This window comes from Spermophilus citellus, assembly GCF_964194105.1.
Source record: "Spermophilus citellus genome assembly, chromosome: 1".
Classification (NCBI taxonomy): Eukaryota; Metazoa; Chordata; class Mammalia; order Rodentia; family Sciuridae; genus Spermophilus; species Spermophilus citellus.
In genome coordinates, this window is record NC_138182.1 from 158,608,049 (window position 1) to 158,632,654 (window position 24,606).

The window sequence follows — 24,606 nt, forward strand, 5'->3', positions numbered from 1 at the left end:
CGCGCTACCGCTTGAGCCACATCCCCAGCCCTTTTAAAAATTTTTTTAAAGTTGTAAGATGGATACAATATCTGTATTTTATTTATTTTTATGTGGTGCTGAGGATTGACCCCAGTACCTCACACATGCAAGGCAAACGCTTTACTACTGAGCTACAGCCACAGCCCTGGGACAAGGTTTTATAGGGAAATTTTATTTTTTTTTTATTTTTATTTTTTTTAAATATTTATTTTTTAGTTATCAGTGGACACAACATCTTTGTTTTTTTGTATGTGGTGTTGAGGATCGAACCCGGGCCACACGCATGCCAGGCGAGCACGCTACCGCTTGAGCCACATCCCCAGCCCAATAGGGAAATTTTAATAGACATTTGTTTCTACCGTTAATTCAAAGAAATAATGTTATGAAGTTGTTCTTCTGTATCCATGGATTCTGCACTTCTGTGCTTTTGTCCAACTGTGACGAATTTGGATTCATCCTACTATTGATCCTGCAACTCAGAAAGCCAAAGCAGGAGGATTGCATGTTCGAAGCCAGCCTTGGAAACATAGACCCTGTCTCAAAATATAAATGTTTGAGGGGGCTGGGATTGTGGCTCAGCGGTAGAGTGTTCACCTAGCGTGTGTGAGGCCCTGGGTTTGATCCTCAGCACCACATAAAGATAAATAAAGGTATTGTGTCCAAGTACAATTAAAAATAAATGAATGAATGAATGAATGAATGAATGAATGTTTGAGGATACAGCTCAGTGGTATAGTGCCCCTGAATTCAATCCTTAGTACTTCGGGGAGAAAATGGCAAAATAGAAATTGCATATCTACTGAACATGTTCAGTATTGTTAAGGGGATAACAATTAACTATTTATATAAAATATGGATTATGTTTGATATTATAAGTAATGTGTAACTGATTTGAAACATAGGAGAGGATATGCATAGGTAATATGCAAATGTGATATTATTGTATATTAGGGATTTGAGCACCCACAGATTTTGTTATCTGTGGGGATTCCTAGAACCAACATCCCACAAATACTGAAGGATAACTGTATTACTCTCCTATCTTTTGTGTGTGTATGTGTATGTGTGTGTATGGGGATACCAGGGATTGAACTCAGGGGCACATCCCCAGCCCTATTTTGTATTTTATTTAGAGACAGGGTCTCACTGAGTTGCTGAGGCTTGCTTTGAACTTGTGATCCTCCTTCCTCAGCCTCCCAAGCCGCTTGGATTACAGGTGTGGACCACGATGCCTGGTTTACTCTCCTATCTTTTGTATGTATTTTTTATGACATTGTGATATTGAAATACATTGAGATATTTATGTATTTTTGTTATTCATATTTCTAAAGTGAAACTGCAATCCTGATGGTAAGTGCTTTTGAAACTAATCTGGTATGCTGATTAGGTAAATCTATCTCAGTGTCTATCTAATATTCTGTATATTCCAGAGAGATTTTATTTGTTCTTTTATTTATTTATTCATTCTTTGCAGTACTGAGGACTGACCCAAGATGTTCTTCACTGAGTTATATCCCTATCCCTTTTTATTTTTTAATTTTGAGACAGGGTTTTGCCAAGTTGCCCAGGCTAGCCTTGTACTTGCCGTCCTTCTGCCTCAGGCTCCTCAGTAGTTTGGGATTACAGGAGTATGTTCCAGTGCACCTGGTTTGGAGAGATGTTAGTTAAAACAATCCATCTACATTTTAATGTTAGGTTTATTTGAACTGGCTTGGTCACTATAGGATATTAGCTTAAAATTTCAAACTTAAGATTGGGTGGCTGTGTGTATGGTGTGTGTATGTGTAGTGTGTATGTGTAGTAATCACACTTAATCACACTTATTGTGATAAATCATAGCAAATTGTTTTGTGCCTTTCATAGTGTAAGCCCAAATCTTTTTTATGTGGTTTCCCATCTTGTTACTTTTGGGAGTGTGAATATGGTTTCAGGAAAACAGTGAATTCTCCTGCAGCTTTTTAGTTAGTATTGAACTTATTTCCTCTTTTAGCTGTGCGATCAGAGAAGAAACGCCTCAGGAAGCCCAGCAAGTGGCTTCTGGAATATACAGAAGAATATGATCAGATATTTGCTCCTAAGAAAAAAAAGAAGGTACAGGAACAGGTACACAAGGTATGTGACAGTGGTTCAACAAACTTGGGCTTCTTATTTTGCCTTCAGCATTGTATTTTATCTTCATGAGGCAGTAAGCTCCTGAACTGGGATCTTGATCTTTCTTTCTTTGTTTTTTGATTTTTAATCTTTAGCATCTAGCACAGTACTTTGCATTTATTAATTATGTAAGAATTATATCACTAATTCTTCATGTTGTATATCTGTCTATATATTTCCCCCCACCTGTTTTTTTTAGTACTGGGTATCAAAACCAGGGGCAGCTGGGCAGGGTGGTGGCCCATGCCTATAATCCCAGTGGTTCGGGAATCAGCAAGAAGCAGGAGGATCACAAGTTCAGATCTTGCCTCAGCAACTCAGTGAGGTCCTAAACAACGTAGCTAGTTTTGGGCTCTAAATAAAATAACAAAAAAGGGCTGGAGATGTGGCTCAGAGGTTAAGTGTCTCTCGGTTTAGTCCCTGGTACCCAAAATAAAACAAAAGAAAACCAGGGGCATGTTAGGCAAGCATTCTTAACACTGAGAATGTCTATCTGCCTGCCTTCCTTTCCTTGCTTTTCAAAATTCCCTTTTTGGGATTGAACCCAGTGGTTGGGCAGCAGGCAGGCAAAGGTGGGGTGGGTGCACTCTGCCATTGAGCTACATACCCAGCCTTTTTTATTTTTCATTTTGAGACAGGGTCTTGCTATTTTGCCAATGCTGGTCTCCAACATGTGATCCTACTACCTCAGCCTTCTGAATCCCTGACTGAGATTACAGGTGTATGCCACCACACCCTGCTCTGTGTATATATGTGTTTTTCCCTTCTTAGCTATTGAAGACTGTTTAATGACTTAGGAATATTGTTATCATGTGGTGTTGAGTAGACTTTAAACTGAATTATTTTATTTTAGTTTTTTCGTTTTGCAGCATAACATTTATTTTTATTAAAACATTCTTAAAATTCTTCAATTTGTGTACTTACTTTTATTCTAAAAATTTGTTTCTTTTAAATCTTTAATTTTATTGCTGTTTTGTGTAGTTTAAAATTATTTTCCGAATAATTCTCATTTTCCATTTTTTTTTTTTCCTGTGAAGCAGTAACTCCTCAACTTTTGCTCTACATCTGGGATGACTCCACTCCATCCACAGATATTCTTTTTTTTTTTTTTTAATTTGTCGTAATTAGTTACACATGACAGTACAATGACCTTGACATATCATACATTTGAAATAGATGGGGATATAATACCTCATTTTTCTGATTAAACTGAATTATTTTAAAGTCATTGAACGTATGTTATTTTTTGTTTTGATTTTATGCCTCTAGGAATCAATCCCACAGCACTGTACATTCTAACCCATGCCTTCTACTACTTAACTACATCCCCATCTAGAGAGGCTTTTTGACAGCATATCCCTAAATACTTTAATATGCATCTCTGAAAAATAATTTTCCTTTATAATCATTTTAACAGTTTTATGTCTTATAAGATCAGCTTAGCTAATATTGGCCTATGGATGTCTCCTTTCTAGATTTATGACTGCTTCCTCACAACCTTCACTTTTTTGTTTCTCTATTACCTATAGTCCCTTTAAGGGGAAGGTAGAATATTTAATTTATTGGTGATATTTTATATATTGCATGGCATTAGAAGGTATAAACCATTAACTTGTCCATTTTGGTGACTCATTCCTTTAAGTTTTATTTATCCCTTTTGATCAAGAAGCAGAATGTGTGTAATTGCTTTGGTTCCAAAGAAATGTCCTATTCCTCATTACCCATTTCTCTTATGTTAAAACATAAAAATAAAAAAAAGCTGAAGATCCTTGGCTTTGTCAGTAATTTTGTTAGGGTTCACTCAATGAAAACTTTGAGATTTTATAATTCTGCTTTTAGCTAGCCATCCCTTTTTTTATCTGAATCACTATTGTGCTTCTTTCTTTCCTTGTAATTACTAGTTATGATTAAGGAACTTGTTAGTAGTTGTGTTAACTGGTGACATTAGCACAACATTTTTTCTTTTCTTTTTGGATTATTGTCGTGAACTTTGGAGTTTTTGTAGCTTCTGTGTATCTCATTGAACTCCATTTTTTTAAAATTGTAAAATAGATATACCACATTAACTAACTTTAGTGTACAATTCTGTGACATTAAGTATGGTCACATACAACCATCATTACGAGCAAAGCATTTTTATATCCTCAAAATGAAACTGAGTACCCAGTAACCAATAGTTTCCTTTCCCCCTCAACCCCTGCAATTAAATTCTACTTTTTGTCCATAAATTTTATTTTTCTACATATCTCAGATTAGTTAAATCATGGAACACTTGAAATTTTGTCTTTGGCTTATTTCCTTTAATATATCCTCAAGGATCATCCATCTTGTATGTGTCAGAATTTCATTCCTTTTTGAGTGCATTATTCTATTTGGCAAATTATAGCAATTTTGGCTTGGAAATTCTAGTGTTTCTTTTTTTCCTCTTAGGTAAGTTCCCGCTGTGAAGAGGAAAACCTTGTAGCCCGATGTCGAACTAGTGCTCAGAACAAGCAGGTGGATGAGAATTCTTTGATTTCAACCAAAGAAGAGCCTCCAGTTCTTGAAAGGGAGGCTCCATTTTTGGAGGGTCCCTTGGCTCAGTCAGAACTTGGAGGTGGACATGCTGAGTTGCCACAGCTAACCTTGTCTGTTCCTGTGGCTCCAGAAGTCTCCCTACGACCTGCCCTTGAGTCTGAGGAATTGCTTGTTAAAACACCAGGTAAGGTGGGGTTGGAGTCTCAGTATATAAGTGGATATGATTGGACACAACAGATTTTTTTTTTTTTAACTGTGTTTTGATATAAAGCTGATATTTAAACTACCCATTTTTGTCCTGGGATACTCCTAAAATAGTGGTTATTTTGATGTAGTTTCTGACCCTGAACTAATTTATGGTATATCTTCAAGAAGACATATTTTTAGAAGTTCCTTGCTTGTCCATCATTGTTTTTCATGGTTATTGATCAGCCACCATTTGAATAAACAGGGAGGGATAGCCATCGGACATTAGTGGAATAAGTGCTTGAAGTCTATGCTGTGTTTACCAACTCCACCAGTTGCTGTGTTGCTTAGGAAATCTCTGAACTTGTTTTCATATGTATAAAATGAGGATCATAATGTAATAAAAATGTATAATGTTATCATATTCCTGAGTACATAACATAGTAAGGAGTTAACTTAATTACTAGTTGCTTATCTTTTTATCACCCTTTCATACTAGGAATTTAATCCAGGGGTGCTCTACCACTAAGCTATATCTGTAGCCCTTTTTATTTTTCATTTTGAGACAGGGTTTTGTGAAGTTACCCAAGCTGGCCTTGAACTTGAAATTTTCCTGCTTGCAGCCTTTGTAATAACAGGGATTACAGATGTGTGCTATTCTGTCTGGCTCATTTTATCATTCTGAACACATGTTACCTAGGGAGAGTTAGCTATAAATGTATTATCTCATTTATCTTTTCACTATTGAATGTTTTAGTCAGCTCAGATATGTGAAGAATTCTCTTGTTTGCTTTTAAATTTTGGATATATGCTTTTTACATTCCCATAGTAGCTTGTAAGGTTTTCTCCTTCAAATAAAGGGGGCAAAAAGAATCCTTATTATGCTTATAAGGCAGAATCAAAGGATTTCAGTTTAATTTAATTTACAATTTTTTTTAAAAGTCAGTTTTTTGTTTGATTGTGCTATGACACTCAGGCTTTTTTTTTTCTTTTTAATATTTATTTTTTAGTTTTCGGTGGACACAACATCTTTATTTTTATGTGGTGCTGAGGATCGAACCCAGTGCCCCACACATGCCAGGCGATCGCATTACCGCTTGAGCCACATCCCCAACCCGACACTCAGGCTTTGATCATGTCCTTGTGCAGTGCTGTACTGGGGTTTTGAACCCAGTGCCTTGCACGTGCTAGGCAAGTGCTATATATACCACTGAGATACATCTGTAGCCCCAAAAGATTTCTTTTTCTTTCTTTCTTTTTTTTTTTTTTTTTTTTGGTAGTACCAGAGATTGAACCCAGAAGGACTCTGCCATTTAGTTATAACCCCAACCCTTTTTTTTTTTTTTTTTTTTTTTTCATTTTTAGACAGAATCTTGCCAAGTTTCTGAGGGTGGCTTTGAACTTGTGATCTTACTGTTTCAGCCTTCTAAATTATTGGGATTATAGGTGTACACCACCACTCCTGGCCCCAAAAAAGATTTTTAAAAGAATAGGAAAAGCCCTTAACCCTTTTTTTTTTTTTGTGCTAAGCCTTATTACTATGCTCTTGTATATAATTCTTAGGAACACTCCACTAAAATAAATGTCTCTTATTTATTTAGGTGCAGAGCAAAAATTAAAATTGTGGTCCATTTTAACCCACAATCCAGATTTTATTTTACTTTTTTCCTCTTTTGTTCTTACCATTAAATAATTGCTGTAAATGCAGTTCAAGTCTTTGACATCTCCCTTAGTTTTTCTATGATTTCATGAAAAAATATCCACACACAAATACATCCTCAAATGAGTTTGTGTCTTCATTGAGAGCTATTTGCTTGTTTATTTATTTATATATATATTTTTGGACACAATACCTTTATTTTATTTTTTATGTGGTGCTGAGGATTGAACCCAGGGTCTCATGCATGCTAGGCGAACATTTTACCACTGAGCCACAACCCCAGCCCTTGCTTGTTTATTTTAAGTAAAATTTTATTATAAATTCCCATCCTGCCCCTCCCCATAAGATGCTGAGAAAAACACAAACAGTGTTGTGATTCTGTTGTATACAGATTCTTTTCAAAATTAGCTTGTGCGCAATTTCTAAATCATTTAATGAGAAAGTATGTGTATTTTAGGAAATTATGAAAGTAAGCGTCAAAGAAAACCAACAAAGAAACTTCTTGAATCCAATGATTTAGACCCTGGATTTATGCCTAAGAAGGGAGACCTTGGCTTTTCTAAAAAGGTATGTTATTTTTGTTAATCCTAAAAAGGTTTAAATCCAGAAAGTGTGGAATTTTAAAAAATAATCTTTAATTACTGTTAACATTGATATACATAATAGAATAGCACCTTTTATTTGTGGTTTCAATTTCCACAGTTTGAGGTGACTGTTGTCAACTGTGTTCTGAAATACCAAATCGAAAATTCTAGGAATCTACAATTCCTAAGTTTTAAATTGTTCAGGATTTTGAGTAGCAAGATAAAATCTCACACCATTCCATTCTGTCTTATTCTGTTTATGAATCATCCATTTGTCCAACATATTCACACTGTGTACTTTTCACCTGTGGATCACCTAGTAGCCATGTTACCTGATTAGCTATCATGGTATTGTAGTGTTTGTATTCAAGTAACTTTTATTGTACTTAATAATGGTCCCAACATATAAAAGTTGTGATGGCTGGCAGTTCCAAAATGCAGAAGAGAAGCCGTGAAGTGTTTCCTTTTAAGTGAAACGGTGAAAGTTCTAGATTTAATAAGGAAAGAAAAAAAGCTTAAGTTCACATTGCTGAGATCTGTGGTAAGAATGAGTCCTCTATCTGTCAAATTATGAAGAAGAAAGAAGAAATTTATGCTAGTTTTGCTGTCATATCACATATTGTAGAAGTTACAGCCACATTGCATAAGTGCTTAGTTAAGATAGAAAAAACATTAATTTTATGGGTGGAAGATTTGAAGAAAACTTGTTCTGATTGATGGCCAAGTGTTGTGCCAGAAAGCCTTGAACCTAAACGAAGACTTGTTCCCCTGATATAAGTGACACCATACCATTTACTACCAGTAAAGGATGGTTACACAGATTTAGGAATAGTTTGAAGTGAAAAATCTAAATTAATAAGAGAGGACTTGTCTGTGGATGAAGAAGCTGCTGCCACATTTCCAGCACAGTTGAAGAATCTGAATAGGGGGAAGGATACCATCAAAAGCAAGTCTTCAATTGCAATGGAAACAGCCTCTTCTGGAAAGAAATGTCTAATAGAACCTACATTCATAAAAGTGCAAAGGAGACAACAGGGCATAGAACATGGAGGGACAGATTATCTTTGGTGAGTGCAGTATTATAAGATATTTTGAGACACACACACACACACACACACACACACACACTCATAAAACTTTATTACAAAATGCTGTTGAAATCGGTCTGTTTTCATTTTTGTTATTTTTTTTTCCCTTGGCTGTCTGTACTGGGGATTGAACCCAGGGCTCTGCACATGCTAGGTAAGCGCTTTACTATGGAAACAGCCACATTCCCAGCTCTTTTTATTTTGAGACAGCCTCTTCCTAAGTTGTTCAGGCCAGCCCTGAACTTGGAATCCTCCTCCCTCAGCTCCTAAGTAGCTGTGATTACATGGGTACACTACCACACCAAGTGAATTACACTTTTTTAAAAAATTAATTATTGTTAATCTTTTTCTATGCATAATTTATACATTAAACCTTATTATTGATGTGTATATGTAGGAAAAAAATATAGTGTTCAGTAGTCTATACTTTGAAGCATTATTGGAGGTCTTTTAAAAGTATCCCTTGTGAATAAGAAAGGACTAATGTAACAAGGAAATTAGGCAGTGTCAGTAAGCATATATGATCTGTTTGAGAAATCATGTGGCCATGTATGTGCACTGGCTTCAGGTTTTCTTTACAAATGGGAGTATATTTGAAAAGCTTCTACAATTGAATAAAATTTATAATAATTCCTTTTTTCTTCTCCCTGGGCTGAAAACATCTTACTTGTGTATCACTTTTCTCTCTCAAACTTCTAGACTACTCTTTTATCCAGCCTGTGTAATACCTATCTCTGTTATAATCCTGGTAGAAATATTTGAATTTAAGTTTCTGGATTTGCAGAGTTTTGTTTTGTTTTGTTTGTGGGCGGGGATGGTCCTGGTAATTGGACCCATCCCTTTTATTATTTTTTTATTTTGAGACAGGATCTCGCTAAGTTGCTGAGGCCTCACTAAATTTACTGAGGCTGGCCTGGAACTTGTGATCTTCATTCCTCATCCTCCTGAACCCCTGGGATTGCAGGCATGGACTTCAGAGTTGATTTTTAGTAGTCAAGAAAGCATTAGAAAGTGAGATGGAAGTAGAAAGATAATTTTATAATAGATAATGACTGAATACTGGTTCCTTGAAAAACTTCTGCTACTCCTATAATCCTATTTTAGTTCCCCTGTTTTTGTTAGGTATTTACCTATTTGATTTGGTGTTATGAAGCTTATTTGTTTCATACCTTTTTTTTTTCCTTTTTAAAAGCATTCTGTCTTTTATTCTTCTCAGTCTTTTGACTTGGTCTTTTTAATTATTGTTAGGTGTATCTCCTGCCCTCTGAATTTTCTCTGCAGTTTGTACAACCTTTAGTGACAATTTCATCTCTTCAGCTCACTGTACTCGTTGAACCATATAGTCTAATAAGCCTGTGATGAATTTACTCCATGGGAATCATTTGAATGTTTTTGAGGATGAATGTGACATTTGCAGTGAGATGATGTATTTAGTAGTATTGTACAAGGTGAGTCATGAGAGGTTATTATGTTATTGCTGGAGATGAGATAATAGCAGATTTCACAGAAAGTAGCAGTTCAAGTTAGTTAAGTGAATCAATTAAAGAAATAAGGTCAAGTTTTTAGTGGTTTTGAAGGTAGGTTTCTTAAAATGTCATGTTATTTGTGCAACCTTGTTCTATCAAATTACTTTCTGATGTAGGGGCAGGGGCTGTGGTTCAGTGGTAGCGCACTTGCCTGGCATATGTGAGGCACTGGATTCGATTCTCAGCACCATGTACAAATAAGTAAACTAAAGGTCTATCTACAGCTGAAAAAAAAATTTTTTTTTAACAAGTTAGTTTCTTGGGGGCTGGGGTTGTGGCTCAAGTGGTAGCGCGCTGGCCTGGCATGTGCAAGGTACTGGGTTCGATCCTCAGCACCACATAAAATAAATAAAGATATTATGTTCACCTAAAATAAAAAGATAAATATAAAAAAAAAGAAAAATGAAATTAGTTTCTGATGTAAAATATGACCAGTCATCGATGGGCATAATATCTTTATTTATTTTTATGTGGTGTTAAGGATCAAACCCAGTGCCTCACATGCTAGGCAAGCACTCTACCACTGAGCTACAACCCTAGCCCTACACCTTTTCTTTTTAAAAATTGAAATATCTTTTGCACTGCTAAAAATGTATAGGTTTTAATTGGTCTGTTGGATGGCTTAAATAATCCTATACACCATGTGACAACCAACAAAGTATATATAATCTTCATTCATCACCCTAGAAGTTCATCTTGCATTTGTGTGTGTTTGTGTGTTTGGCCTTGGGGATTACACCTAGGGCCTCATGACCTTTTGAGACAGGTTCTCTCTAAGGGGCCCAAGCTGACTTGGATTTTTCTTCTTCCTGCATCAGTCTCTCCAAAAGCTAGTATTACTTATGTGTACCACCACACTGAATTCCTGTGCTTCTCTTATCAGTTACTTCCCCACTCTTATCCAAGATCTTTCTCTTTCTTATTTCTTTTTTTTTTAAGGGGGGGGGGGAGAGAGAGAGAGAGAGAGAGAGAGAGAGAGAGAGAGAGAGAGAGAGAGAGAGAGAGAATTTTAATATTTTATTTTTTAGTTATTGGCGGACACAACATCTTTGTTTGTATGTGGTGCTGAGGATCAAACCTGGGCCGCACGCATGCCAGGAGAGCACGCTACCACTGAGCCACATCTCCAGCCCTCTTATTTCTTTCTCTAAGATCTCACTCTTTCTTATTTTTGTCACTGTAGTTTTGCTTATTTATGGTTATCAGTATTACTTTGTTTTATGCCAGCTTCTTTTGTTCAACCTGTATTTTTAAGCTACTTCCACAATGACATAATGTATTACTTTTTAGTATTAAGTAGACTATCATTACAAAATTTGCTTTTCTGTTCTGGTGATGCACATTTGGGTCTTTTTTTTTTTTTTTTAAAGAGAGAGTGATGGAGAGAGAGAGAGGGAGGGAGGGAGGGAGGAGAGAGAATTTTTAATATTTTTTTAGTTCTCGGCGGACACAACATCTTTGTATGTGGTGCTGAGGATCGAACCCGGGTCGCACGCATGCCAGGCCAGCGCGCTACCGCTTGAGCCACGTCCCCAGCCCCGGGTCTTTTTTTTTTTTTATGTTTGAGTCATAAGATCACTGTAAGTTTTCCAAGTCTTTTGATGGACATAGAGTTTTATTTGTCTTGATATTAATATGTAAAAATGGAATTGCTGGAATTGCATTTTAAATTACTTAAGAAATTGCCAAATAGTGGTTGTGCCACTTTACACTCTACAGGTAGTGTACCAGAGTTAAAGATGTTTTACAACTTTACTAACATTTGATTATTTTTGTCATTTTAAATATTGCCATTTTCATGGGTGTTGTCTTCATTTATATCTCATTATAGTTTTTATGGGGGGTGGGTTACCAGGAATTTTACTCAGGGCACTCAACCACTGAGCCACACCCCCAGCCCTATTTTGTATTTTATTTAGATACAGGATTTTACTGAGTTGCTTAGTGCCTCACTTTTGTTGAGGCTTGCTTTGAATTCTTTATCCTCCTGTTTCAGCCTCCCGAACTGCTGCAGTTACAGGCTTGGGCCACGGTGCCCACCAATATCTTATAGTTTTAATTTGTATTTCACTAATAATTAGTGATATTGAACCCCCTTCTGGTCATTCCTACATCTTTGCGAAGTGACTGTTGAAGTTTACTTATATTTGATTAGATTTTTTATCTTGTGTGTGTGTTTTTTTTTTTTTTTTTTTTTTACTTTTTGTTTTTGTTTATTCAGTAAAGGGAGTGCTTTATCTACTTAAGATATACAATCTTTGTCAGATATGTATACTGTAAATATTTTCCCCATTCTAAGGCTCTTAATTGTTTATCTCCCCCCCTCCCCATTTATGTTTGATACTTTTGTTTGGGGCAGGGGGCACCAGGGATTAAACCAAGGGACACTTAATCACTGAGCCACATTCCCAGCTCTTTTTGTATTTTATTTAGAGAAAGGGTCTCACTGAGTTGCTTAGGGCCTCAGCTTCCCAAGCCGCTGGGATTATAGTCATACACCACCCCTCCTAACTATGTTTACTACTTTTTATGTCCTGTTTGAGAAATCTTTGCCTATGCAGTGGACTCAAATATGTTGTCCTTGTGTTTTTTGTTAGAAACTTTATGATTCTGGGTTTCATATACAAGTCTTTGTTCTAACTTGAATTCATGCGACGGAGTTTCAAAGTTAATTTTCCTCCTATATTGATGTCAAATTTGTCAAGAAAATTCTAGGTATACCACACGTCACTCACTCCTTATTGCTTGCTCAATTTTACACAACCCCCTCTTTCCTTGTGTATGTTATTAGGGATGCACTCTACCATTGAGCCACAACCTTAACCCTTTAAATTATTTATTTTGAGACAGGGTCTTGCTTAGTCACCCGGGCTGAGCTCAAACTTGAAATCCTCCTGCCTCAGCCTCCTGAGTTGTTATAATTTTAGGTGTGCACCCCTTGTGCCTGGCTCCTTTCTCTCTCTCTCTTTCTATGTGTCTCTCTCTCTCTCTGTCTCTCTCTGTCTCTGTCTCTATTTTCTTTTTGTGATGCCAAGGATTGAACCCAGGGCTTTGTGCATGCAAGGCCAGCACTCTCCCAACTGAGCTATATCCCCAGCCCCCTCATTTCTGTTTAAACTCTCTGTCACTGGTGCTTTTTAGTTTCTCTGGCATGAAGATGGGCATTGGATTTTGACAAGGGGGTAGAATAAAATTCTTTTTTTTTTTCCTATGAGTATGTGCTGCCTTCTGACCTAGTCAGTTTCATTATTGAGATACTATTTGCTTTCAGACATATTATGTCACAAGGTTAAGTCATGATTTAGTTTCATTTTAATGGCCATTTAGTGTGGCCACTTTTTCTGTAGATGGACTAATCAGTAGGTTGGGGAGAGGGTTTAATCTGTTGAAGTAATGCATGGCTTAACACATATTTGCCCTAGACTCAGTGTATAAGTAAATTACTGGCATCTTCCTCATATCATCTAAGGCACTTAGAATATTCTTTTGTCGTTTTCATTCTAAGAATAGATTTTTATTCATACATTTGTTTGTGTGTTTGTGTGTGTGTGTGTATGTGTGTGTGTGCGTGCGCGCTTGCTCACTATTATTTCTATTTTAATTGATAAAATTAATGAAGTTGGAAATGAGAATATTTTTCTTGTTCTTTTGACTATAGTTTGGGAATATTTTCTTTTAAAAAATAATGTTATTATATTTTTTATATATGTATTTTAAAATTATTTATATTTATTTGGTGCTGAGGATTGAACTTAGTGCTTCACATATGCTAGGCAAGCACTCTATCACTGAGCTATAGCCCCAGCCCAAACATTATGTTTATTTTGGTGCACAGCTTTTGGGTGAATGTTAAATGATGAACTAGAAATTTGTTATATAAATAATATATGGATGCTGATTTTCTTTAAATTGTGCAGGTCTGTTTTGTGGATTTGTCTAGGAGTCTTTGTTTTATTTAACTGGATAACTAATATTTCCCCTCTCATTTTATTTGACTTGGTCAGAATTTGGTGTACATTGAATATTAGGAAGTTTGTGTTGTTATGATTTGTTTATTTTAATAAGTGTTCAGAAATTCACAGCTTCATTTTATCTTGTTTTACTCTCAATCTCTGGAAACTTCATAGCAAGAATAATATTGTATTGACTTTTTTAAAAAGATATATATATATTTTTTAGTTGTTGGTATATTTTTATTTTACTTATTTATATGCGGTGCTGAGAAACGAACCCAGTGTCTCCCACGTACTAGGCCAAGTGTGCTACCGCTGAATAAAGTGTAAATTCTTGTTTTTGAGTTTTATTGTTAATATAAATTAATCTGAATATTCTTAAGTTGAAAAGATATTTTATGTTTTAAGGCTATTCAATATTCAGAGTTGCTCTAATGGCTATAAATACTATTTTAGGAACGTGAATTTAAAATATGGGGTGGAATAGATGAGCTTGATGAGTCTCTGGATACATATTTCTTTTCTACCATTTCATTCAGCAGCATTCTGTATTTTATGGTTGGAAAGGTTTATAAGCTTTACTTTTTTATCATTTTTTTTTTTTTTTGAAAAGCCTTTCCCTGTGATGTTTCCTATGCAACTCTTTACTATTACTATGGTATTCTTTACCAAAAAGAGCTAGGATATGATATCAAGGACATGGGACAATTCAGATATGAGATATAATATAAAGTGTTTATTTTGCATTCCTTGATAAATCATGTTTCTTTTTTACTTATTTATAGTGTTATGATGCTGGTCACTTCGAGAATGGCATTTCTAATTCATGTGCTGCATCTCATTTAAAAGAGTTTGTTGGAGGTGAGTATTTTTGAGATTTAGAAAATGTGAAAGTAAGATTGAAGCACTTTGTTTATTAGGGGAAAAAAAATGTTCCAAATTTAAGTTTTGAAACTCCTATGCCCAAAATATGCTTCTTGAAATTTTGCATGTGGATTGGGGTTGTAGCTCAGTGGTAGAGTGCTTGCCTAGCATGTGTGAGGCCCTGGGTCCTCAGCACCAAATAAAGATAAATAAATTAAAAATAAAGATATTGTGTCCATTTACAAGTAAATATAATAAAAATTAAAAAAGAAGAAACTTTCGTGAAACTGTAAGATTCTGTAGTCATTTACAGGCTTTTCACTCTTAACAGTTTAAGTTATATTTTGAGCAAGGAAATATTTGGAACAATGGAGAAAAATTTTCTCATTTTTGGGGGGCAGGGGATACCAGGCTCAGCTACTGAGCCTGATACCCAGCCCTGTTTTCTATTTTATTTAAAGACAGGGTCTCACTGAATTGATTTGTACCTTGCTGTTGCTGAGGGTGGCTTTGAACTCATCATCCTCCTGCCTCAGCCTCCTGAGCCACTGGGATTAAAGGTGTGGGCCACTGCACCCGGCTCCTTCATTTTTTAATAATCTATCTACCTTGAGTCATTAATTCTTGTCTTGGAGTTTTCTTTCTTTAGGCATTAGACCCAGAGATGCTTTAATACTGAGTTATATGTCTAGATTGTTTTACATTTTTAGACAGTGTCTCACTAAATTGCACAGGCTTTCCTTGAACTTGTGATTCTCCTGCCTCAGTCTCTCAAATTACTGGGAGTACAGGTTGGTCATGCTGTGCCTGGTATATGAATCAGCTCATATTTGTGTAAAGGAGAAGTGGAATACAAGTTAAGCAGGAGACCACAAATCATCTGAGACAGTCTTTCACAAACTGTGTTTGTATTTTTAATCACATCTTTGAGCCAATTCTGTTGTTTTCTCTTATGAGCTTTGGGGTCTTCAGACCCCTTCCGAATGATATTAGAAGCTATCTTTTGGAACCTGTACTTGGGTGATCATGATTGTTTACCCTTTTAGCTCTTCATACAGACAGAATGTTCATAAATTGAGCATGTATTGTCTAAATACCTGTGGTTAGACTCTTAATTCTAATTCGTTTAAACTATTACAAAGAGGATATTTTCTATATCATTTTTGTTTTATAGATGAAACATTAAGATGAATCAGGTTGCCGGATTGGGAAACTGAATCCCGATCAAATTCATTGGGACACTATTATCTTTTTGTGCATTCCAGATTTTGTCAGTTCTTTCTACCATTTTGATCATTTGTATGCCTAAGCATTTTATGATTAATGTCATTCTCGAAATGTTATCCCAGATTTGAACATAGTATACCTCATTTGATCTGCCAGTAGAGTACCATGAGATGATTTTATTTCATGTGGTCTTTGATATATCTTTTAATGTATCCCTTCACCATTAAATTTTTAACAAAGGAATCTATTCATTTTAATCATGTGGGCAATTATAATCCCATTGGTTGGTCACTTTTTTTTTTTTTTGCTTTGTCTTAAGTGCTTTCCAAATGATATCTGTTGTTTTTCTCTATATTTCAGTTTTTTGTGCAATGTGTAATGTGAAGTTTATCTTTTGTAAATTTTATGTAGGTATTCTACCTTGTAAGAATTTTGAGCTTAGGCCTGGGGGATGTATACCTTAGTGGTAGTGCTATTGCCTACTGTGTTTGAGGCCTTGGGTTCTAACCCTGGCACTGCAAGAAGAAAAAAATATAAAGGAGTAATTTTTAGGCTGCATCATATTAATTCTTGTTTTAGTTTTGGGTAGTTTGGAGCTCAGATAACAGCTTTTCCATCTCAATCAGCCAGTCAAAATAGATGACACTGAGGCAGTCTTTGAACCAAAGTCTAGCATTTACATTGATACCTAGCATAAATATTCTGGAACATCTTTAAAATACTCTAGATTTCTTTTGGTGTTACAATGACACGGAGTTGAAATGTGTCTATTAGAGGGCTGGGGATGTGGCTCAAGCGGTAGCGCGCTCGCCTGGCATGCGTGCGGCCCGGGTTCGATCCTCAGCACCACATACAAACAAAGATGTTGTGTCCACCGAGAACTAAAAAATAAATATTAAAAAAAAATTCTCTCTCTCTCCTCTCTCACTCTCTCTTTAAAAAAAAAAAAAAAAGAAATGTGTCTATTAGAAAATGAGGGAGGGACTAGAATTTCTTGTTCTAAATATGCCAGATGAGATTGTACATTCATTTTAAACTTTTGGATATTAAAGGTTATCCTAACACTGAGTAAAATACCTTAATTTAAGTCATTAAATCTATTGAGGGATCTTTCCCTACCCTCTAAGCCAAATCATATATATGTTCATCTTAATTTACTTAAATCATGTGTTGATAAAGTTTGTTGACTCTAATATTTTAGTCCAGGAAATTAATATCTTTTCCTGGCTAGTAAATGGACTTTTCCATGTATGGGATGTGAAATCCTTAGAGGGAAGTAGAAAGAGTCACTTTAATCTTGTAAAATGTAATTGCTTTAATAACCTGTACATTTATTATTTAATCTATGTAAGTCAGTACTTACATGTAGTTGTGTAGTTGTAGATAACTCCATTTTCTTCTTTTCCCATGTTTTTCTCACCTCTGAATCTAGATCATTAAATGAGTTTTAAAGTTGGTTTTTACTCTAACCTACCATAATTGTCTGAGGTCTCTTTATGTAAGGATTGTTGTTCTTGAATGTGTTTGATTAGCCATTAGGTAACACTTCTTTTCCTGTCTTAGGCACTACCAAGATATTTGATAAGCCAAGGAAGCGAAAACGACAGAGGCATGTTACAACTAAAGTGCAGTGTAAAAAAGTGAAAAATGATGACTCATCAAAAGGAATTCCAAACTCAGAGGTATTACTCAGTTCCTGATCTTTTGACATTGTGAAGAGAAGCTACTTTTCACAGTAGAGGCCACATCCCTCTCCCTCAAGTTTACTTAACAATAGTATTTTATTGAAATGGCTAATAGGCATAAGGAATTCTAAAGTGGAATGAGAGCCTGATCCTAGTAAAGTAAATTAAGGAGATGACCTTTTAGAAATATCATATCCTATGTTGTAGACATCAGATGAAATATATAATTTTTTTTTATTAATTAAATCCATTCTAAAACCAGAGAGCACAATATCAAGTAACCATATGATATGAGTGAACTTAGATAATGCCCTTTACAAGTTGAGACTGCTGCTATTAGGGGGACAGTTACTTATTTCTTGGCCATCAGTTGCTCAATTTTGGGATAATATTTAACAAAATTGCCTTTCAAGAAAAAAGATAGAGCTGAGGACATAGCTCAGTGGTAGAGTGCTTGCCCAGCATGCATGACACCTTGACTTCCATCCGCAGCACTGCAAAGAGACAAACAGATTTAAAACCTTTTTCTTGCAGAGCCTCTGTGCTAACTGACTTTCCAACTTAAGTTTAAAGAGAATTAGAATCAGTCAGGTCAGCATCACATATTATGATGCAGAGTGTTTCTTTCCAGACAATTTGAATAGAATGCCCAAGGTGGGCATTATTTAGGAAACACTGATCTTGGAAGGACAAATAAGTAATCAAATAAACTTAAGAATGTTTTCTCTCCCTTAGTGAAACCTTTAAATGGAACAGCTCAAAAAGTTCCAGTGGAACAGCCTCAGAGCAGTTAGTGGCAGGGCATGAGGCGCCCACTACCCGCCCAATCACAGCAGGGTTAGAACTAACATTGCATGCAGTCCGCCCGCGTGATTGGCTGAACATCTGTAAGTGCTTAATGGCTAGACAAATAGCAGCCCAGAGGGAGGGGGTCAGATGGAGGAGACATCAATAATACAGGTATGGAATATTATTTTTTTCTCTGCAAGGGAGAACTGATGACTCACAGGACGGATGCAACCCCCAAGGAGACTGTTGAGGAAGGTGTAGAACATGACTCTGGAATGTCTGCATCTAAAAAAATGCAGGGTGAACGAGGTGGAGGAGCTGCCCTCAAGGAGAATGTTTGTCAGGTAGAGAATGTTTGCCCACTTACATTTTCTTTGCATGATTATCTTAAGAGAACGCCTCCCTATCTCTGAATGACCTTATTGTGGTTACAAAAAATGAGTTTGAATGATTCCAGTGGAGTTACTTTAAGGCTATAACTCTTTTTTCTTTGACAAAAAGAGGAAGGAAGAGAAATAATTCCCTGTTCATCACCTTTCCCTGTGGCCCATGAGTATATGTCCTTTAGCAGGTCTGAGATGAAGAATGTGAATTAATTAATTTGTGAAACATAATTTTCTTGAGGTGCAACGTCATAGTGTGGGTATTTTAGGGTTTCTAAGGGATTTTTCCAGGGGCTATTTTAGCTTTTTTTCTTAAGTAGTGACTTTGAAAATATCACTATATTTTCCCATTTATTTAATAAATACTTATACATTATTGGCTATGTATCAAGTCTTATTCTAAACACTATAAATATTTCACCATTTAGTAATATGACATAGTAATCTCATAAGATTGAGTTCTGTTATTAGCCCCTTGTTGCAGATTAGGAAACAAAACTACAGAGAGCCTAAACAGCTTGCCTGTAGTCCCACACTAAAGCTAGTATTCAGATCTAGGCAATCTAAGTTTAGAGGTCTAATAATTGTGCTGTATTTCCTCTCTGAGATGTGTCTACCTTATTGTTTAAGAGCCTTTTCTGACTTTTGGATTAATCCATTAAACATATACTTTAGTTGTGCTATTGTTTTATAGACTTAATGATCCATTGATGCATATTCTTAAAATGTCTTATAAAATCTTAATATGAGATTTATTAATTTTTTCCTTCCTATACTGGGGATTGAACCCAAAGGCCCTAACTGACACAGCTCCAGCCCCTTTTATTTCATCTTGAGACAGTCAGTGGGATTATAGGTGACAGAAACCATGCACTGCTCAAATACATACATATATAATTTGAATTGAAACAACTCAAATCTAAACCCAGATTCAGTATAAGTTATTGTAGTCATTACAATTTTATGCCAGTTTTTTTTTTGCCTATTCACTTTCCCTATTATAAAAAGAATGCTTCATTGTATTTGGACCAGCTCCCAAACAGTGTTAATCCTCAAGGACAGTTATCTTCATTATTTATTGGAGTAAGACAAGTCAGAGTGTAAATATGTTTTACAAAGATTGTCAAAAATTAAATAAGTATCCAGGTGCTGTGGTGCACACTTGTAATCCTAGTGGCTCAGAAGGCTGAGACAGGAGGATCATGAGTTCAAAGCCAGCTTCAGCAAAAGTGAGGTGCTAAGCAAATTAGAAAAAAATACAAAATAGGGCTGGAGATGTGACTCAGTGGCGAAGTGTTCCTGAGTTCAATCCCCAGTACCAAAAAGTAAACAATCAAACAAATAAATGTATTGTGCCTGTGTGGTCCTGAACTGTTTGGATCAGTGTGTAAATTGATGTTGTGATTTGATAATTTACTATTCATCCCCTTTCAGTCTCAAATATCCCAGTATAAAAAGAAAAATTACATGGGTTAGTTATAACATTTAGTTAATTTTTAAAGTATATTATTTGGTTTATACTGTAATTGAAAATTTCTTATTTAAGCTATTTATAGAAAAATTGTCATTGGAATTTTGTGTATATAAAGCAGAATGTGTCATATGGTGGTGTTGAATTTATGTGTGTGAATGAATTGTGGATAATTGGAGAGTCAAACATTTGAGAACAACCCACGTTACAGGTTGGTTAAGGCCCTGGGGACCCCTTTCAAACTCAAGCTGCCTCTGTAGCCTTGCTTCCCAAAGCTTTCCTGTTTGTTTGTTTGTTTCTGCTTTGATGTCCTTAAGTGGCCAAAACCATTTTTCCCCCCATTGTACTGGGGATTGAACTCGGGGGCAGTGTACCACTAAGTTATATATCCAGCACTGTTCATTGTTTATTATGAGATAAGAGTCTCGATAAGTTGTGGAAGCCAGTCTTGAATTTGGAATCCTTCTGCCTCCGCCTCTCAGGTATCTGGGATTACAGGTGCATGCTACCATGCCTGGCATCTTTTATTTGCTTAGTTACTTTTCCTCTTTCTTACTAACAAAATTATAGTCAGCCGGTGGATGGAAAATATTTGGGGAATAAAAAATGTTATAGTCCTCCTGATATATACTGTATAGTTCACCCCATAATTATTGGGTCTGTACTGAGCATATATAGAATTTTTTATTGTCATTATTGCCTTAACAATACAAAGGAATATTTATATAGCTATTATAAATAATGTAAAATTTCAATAAAATATATGGGAAGAATGTGCATAGGTTATGTGCAAATTCTATATGCCATTTTATAAGGTTTTTTTTTTTTTTTTTTAAGCCCCAGCCCAGTATTGTTTTGCACTAGGGATTGAACCCACTGACCCACTGACGTATGTCCCCAGCCCTTTTTATTTTTTATTTTGAGTTTTATTTTTTATTTTAAGTTTCCCAGGCTGGCCCTGAACTTTTGATCTTCCTGCTTTAGCCTCCCCAGTTGCTGGGGTTATATGCATGTGCCACCACACCTGGCTGTGTAAGGGTCTTGATCATCCACAGATTTTGGTATCTGTGGGTAGTCCTCATTGATTGTGTAAGGCTTTCTTATGTATTTATTTATTTACTACTTATCACTATGGAGATGTAAATCAGGGTTTTAATATGTTGAAAGTACTGAATGTTGGGAATTTGCAGTCTTCATAAATCTAACATTGTATTTGTAGTGACAGATGTGGGTCCCAATTTCCCACACCATTTCTTTAAGTGACAACCTGCCTTAAGTGAGTTCCTTTCAGAATGTGATCTCTCTGAGGTGGTTCTAGATGTGTCTTAACAGGTTGCTCAGATCTTGCTAGGATCTATCTCAGTATCTCTTTCTCTCCCTCTCCTACCTTTTGGTATTGGGGATCGAACCCAGAGCTTCACACATGACAGACCAACACTCTACCACTGAGCCTCATCCCCAGACTGCTAGCATCTCTTTTTGTACAATGCATGACTCATATCTAGCTGACCAGTATTATTCACTTGCTTAAACTACTGCATTAGCCTTCTGGTTTCTCTCTTTGTTCTTACCTTTTTACTCTTTAATTCATTGTTCACATAACAACCAGAGGGATGTTTTTAAAAAATGAACACTTGATTTCAGGCTTTTCTTTAGAGTTCTGCAGTGGTACACGTTCACAATTAGAATAAACTCTAATAAATTAAACAGGTCCTTGTCTTTCTTGTACATTACTTCTGCCACTTGTAACATTTTTTTCACTTTTTATCACTGACAGTGGCTTTCTTTGTAATTCCCAATATTCCATGTTTTTTCTCTGTGGACTTGTATATTTGCTGTGGTCCTGGACCTTGCATCAGATCTTCACATGACTGACTTGTCCTTCATAGGCCAGTAGGAAAGGTCATCCCTAATCAACCAAAGTAGATATTGGAATTCTCTATATAATACTAATCATTATCTTATATATTTCCTGTTTGTTTAAATTATTTGCTTGTTACCTTCTGTCCCCATAATATAAGATGTGTATGAGACAGGAATCTGTAGTGCCTGGCACATAAGAGGTAATTATTAAATGATGGTCGAATTAATGGTGAAATTTCCTGTTGTTGTTTTTTTCCCAAAACTATTTCTTAACCTTTGGCCTCATGAGGGCCTTCCTTTAGGGGTTTTCTCAAGCCTTTTCGTATAGACAGATCTGTTTTCTTTCCTTAACAGAACTGTGAGAAACTTGGTGAGCTGCTCTTATGTGAGGCTCAGTGCTGTGGGGCTTTCCATCTGGAGTGCCTTGGCTTAACTGAGATGCCAAGAGGAAAATTTATCTGCAATGAATGTCGTACAGGTAAATCAGATATAGAAGAGTATTTTTCTGAAGAGTTTTAAGTTTTTCGGGGGAAATAAAATGTATTGGAGACACCATTTGGTGGCAAAGGGCTGGGCACTACACATATATAAATATGTGCTTTGTTGCTCCCCTCAGTAAAGCATACCAGGTGAGGGCTGTGGTTGTAGCTCAGTGGTAGAATACTAGCTTAGTATGTGTGAGGCTCTGGGTTTGATCCTCAGCACCACACACACAAAAAATAAATAAAATAATGGTATTGTGTTCATCTACAACTAAAAAGAAAAGCATACCAGGTGAATAGTAAGTGAAGAGTTTCATGCCTTACAGAAAGGTTTATAATTGAAATGTGTTTTAAATATGTTATGAACAAAGATGATCTAAATCCACAGAAGAAGATATATAAGTGTAGTTTTGAGAGAGAAAGATTGCTGGGACCTGTGGTGTATGCCCATAATCTCAGCAATTTGAGAGGCTGAGCCAGGAGGATCACAAGTTCAAGCCATCCTCACCAACTTAGTGAGGCCATCAGCAACTAGCAAGACCCTGTCTCAAAAAATAAAAGGGTTGGGGATGTAACTCAGTTGTAAAGTACTCCTGGGTTCAATTCTCAGTACCAAAAAATTAAAAAATAAATAAAGAGAGGAGAGAGAGAGAGAGAGAGAGTGAAATTGTAGGGGAAAACAAAGGCACAATGTCTGGTATTGAAAATGCCTGAAGTACTTGGGGAGTTGGTGTATATGCCTGTGTTTCTAAAGGTTACGTAAGATATTTTAGTTCAGAGATATAGTTCACTAGGAGTGTTTCTAGGTTACTAAAGGTGTTTTCTATTTCTTAATATGGGAGTTGATTGTGTAAACATTCACTTCATGGCAGTTCATCAATAGTATACTTAAGATGTGTGTACTTTTCTTTGCATGTGTTATATAATAATAGAAATGTTTGTCAATAAAAGAAAAAGATTATGTGGAATAGTTATGTTGGTTTAGAAAATGGGAAATCAGCCTATAAAATACTTCATAAGCTATGCTAAGGAAAGTTCTCTTTATTCAGCATGATATTTAGATATTATAGCATGTAAACAGTGAAGGAATGAGTATGGATTTTATATTTACAAACCATTGAAATCTCTGAAAGTCTCTCTGAATGATGCTGTCCAAAGTGAAGGCATCTGTGGAATGAGATAAGAACCAATGATAATCCCTGAGGATATAGAGTTATATCTATACTCTATAGCTTTTGGGAGTGTGAAGAGGTGCTAATCAGTATCTGCTAAACCACCAGAGTGGGGTGTCATTAATAGGGGTAGATTTAACAAAGATACCCAGGAGGTTTTGGAGTAAAAAGACACTTTTGTGGGCTGGGGTTATGGCTCATCAGTAGAGCATTCTCCTAGCAAGTGCGAGGCCCTGGGTTCGATCCTGAGTACCACATAAAAATAAATAAATAAAGGTATTATGCCCAGCTGCAACTAAAAAAAAAAAAAAAAAAAAATAGAAAAAAGAGAAGGGGCTGGGGCTGGAATGGTAGAGCGCCTGCCGTGTACATGTGAGGCCCTGGGTTTGATCCTCAGCACCACATAAAAATAAATAAAGATATTGTGTCCAACTACAATTAAAAAAATATTTTTTAGAAAAGAAGCTTTTGCATTTGGCAGTGAGAAAAGTACTTGGCTTTCAAGGAGGCTGCCATGCTACACCATGTTGAAAGATCAATGGGTGACAGTCTATATTACTTGTTAAATAAGCTTGACTTCAATTGAAAGGAAGTAGTACCTGAAGGAAGGATATCACAGGGTCAAGGGAAGGGCCATCTTGCGTGTAGGGTGAGGGATCTAATGTAGTGTAGAAAAAAAAAACACAGGACAGGAAATAAGAGGGAAGTACAGCCATAGAGAAAGGAAGGTAACAACAAAATTTAATTGTGTCATGGAGTTGTGGGGCTCCGGGAGGAAGCTAAAGAAGTTATTTCTTGGCTTGGGGAGAATGATGGGAAAGGTTATTGTTTCTGACTTGAATGGTAGAGAAACTTTATAGTACCCCCAATGGGACACAATCAGCAATTTTATGTCTTTGTATAGATAAGCTATGTCAAATTGAGGAGCCAGTCAGTTTGGGGCAGCTATTTCATTTTCTCACAGTCACTTTGATCAATGTTGGA

At 36.1% G+C, this 24,606-nt stretch overlaps 1 protein-coding gene across 11 annotated transcripts in view; it reads left to right on the forward strand.

Moving 5' to 3' along the window:
• NSD1 (nuclear receptor binding SET domain protein 1) overlaps window positions 1–24,606 on the forward strand; it is a 144,154-nt gene that overhangs the window by 81,443 nt on the left and 38,105 nt on the right. For all 11 annotated transcript variants that reach the window (XM_081279332.1, XM_081279337.1, XM_081279333.1 and 8 more), the window contains 7 exons: window positions 2,012–2,133; window positions 4,603–4,873; window positions 6,993–7,102; window positions 14,472–14,547; window positions 17,341–17,459; window positions 18,452–18,595; window positions 22,323–22,446. In XM_081279332.1, coding sequence (XP_081135458.1) covers window positions 2,012–2,133; window positions 4,603–4,873; window positions 6,993–7,102; window positions 14,472–14,547; window positions 17,341–17,459; window positions 18,452–18,595; window positions 22,323–22,446 — 966 coding nt within the window. The remainder of the gene's footprint in view (window positions 1–2,011; window positions 2,134–4,602; window positions 4,874–6,992; window positions 7,103–14,471; window positions 14,548–17,340; window positions 17,460–18,451; window positions 18,596–22,322; window positions 22,447–24,606) is intronic.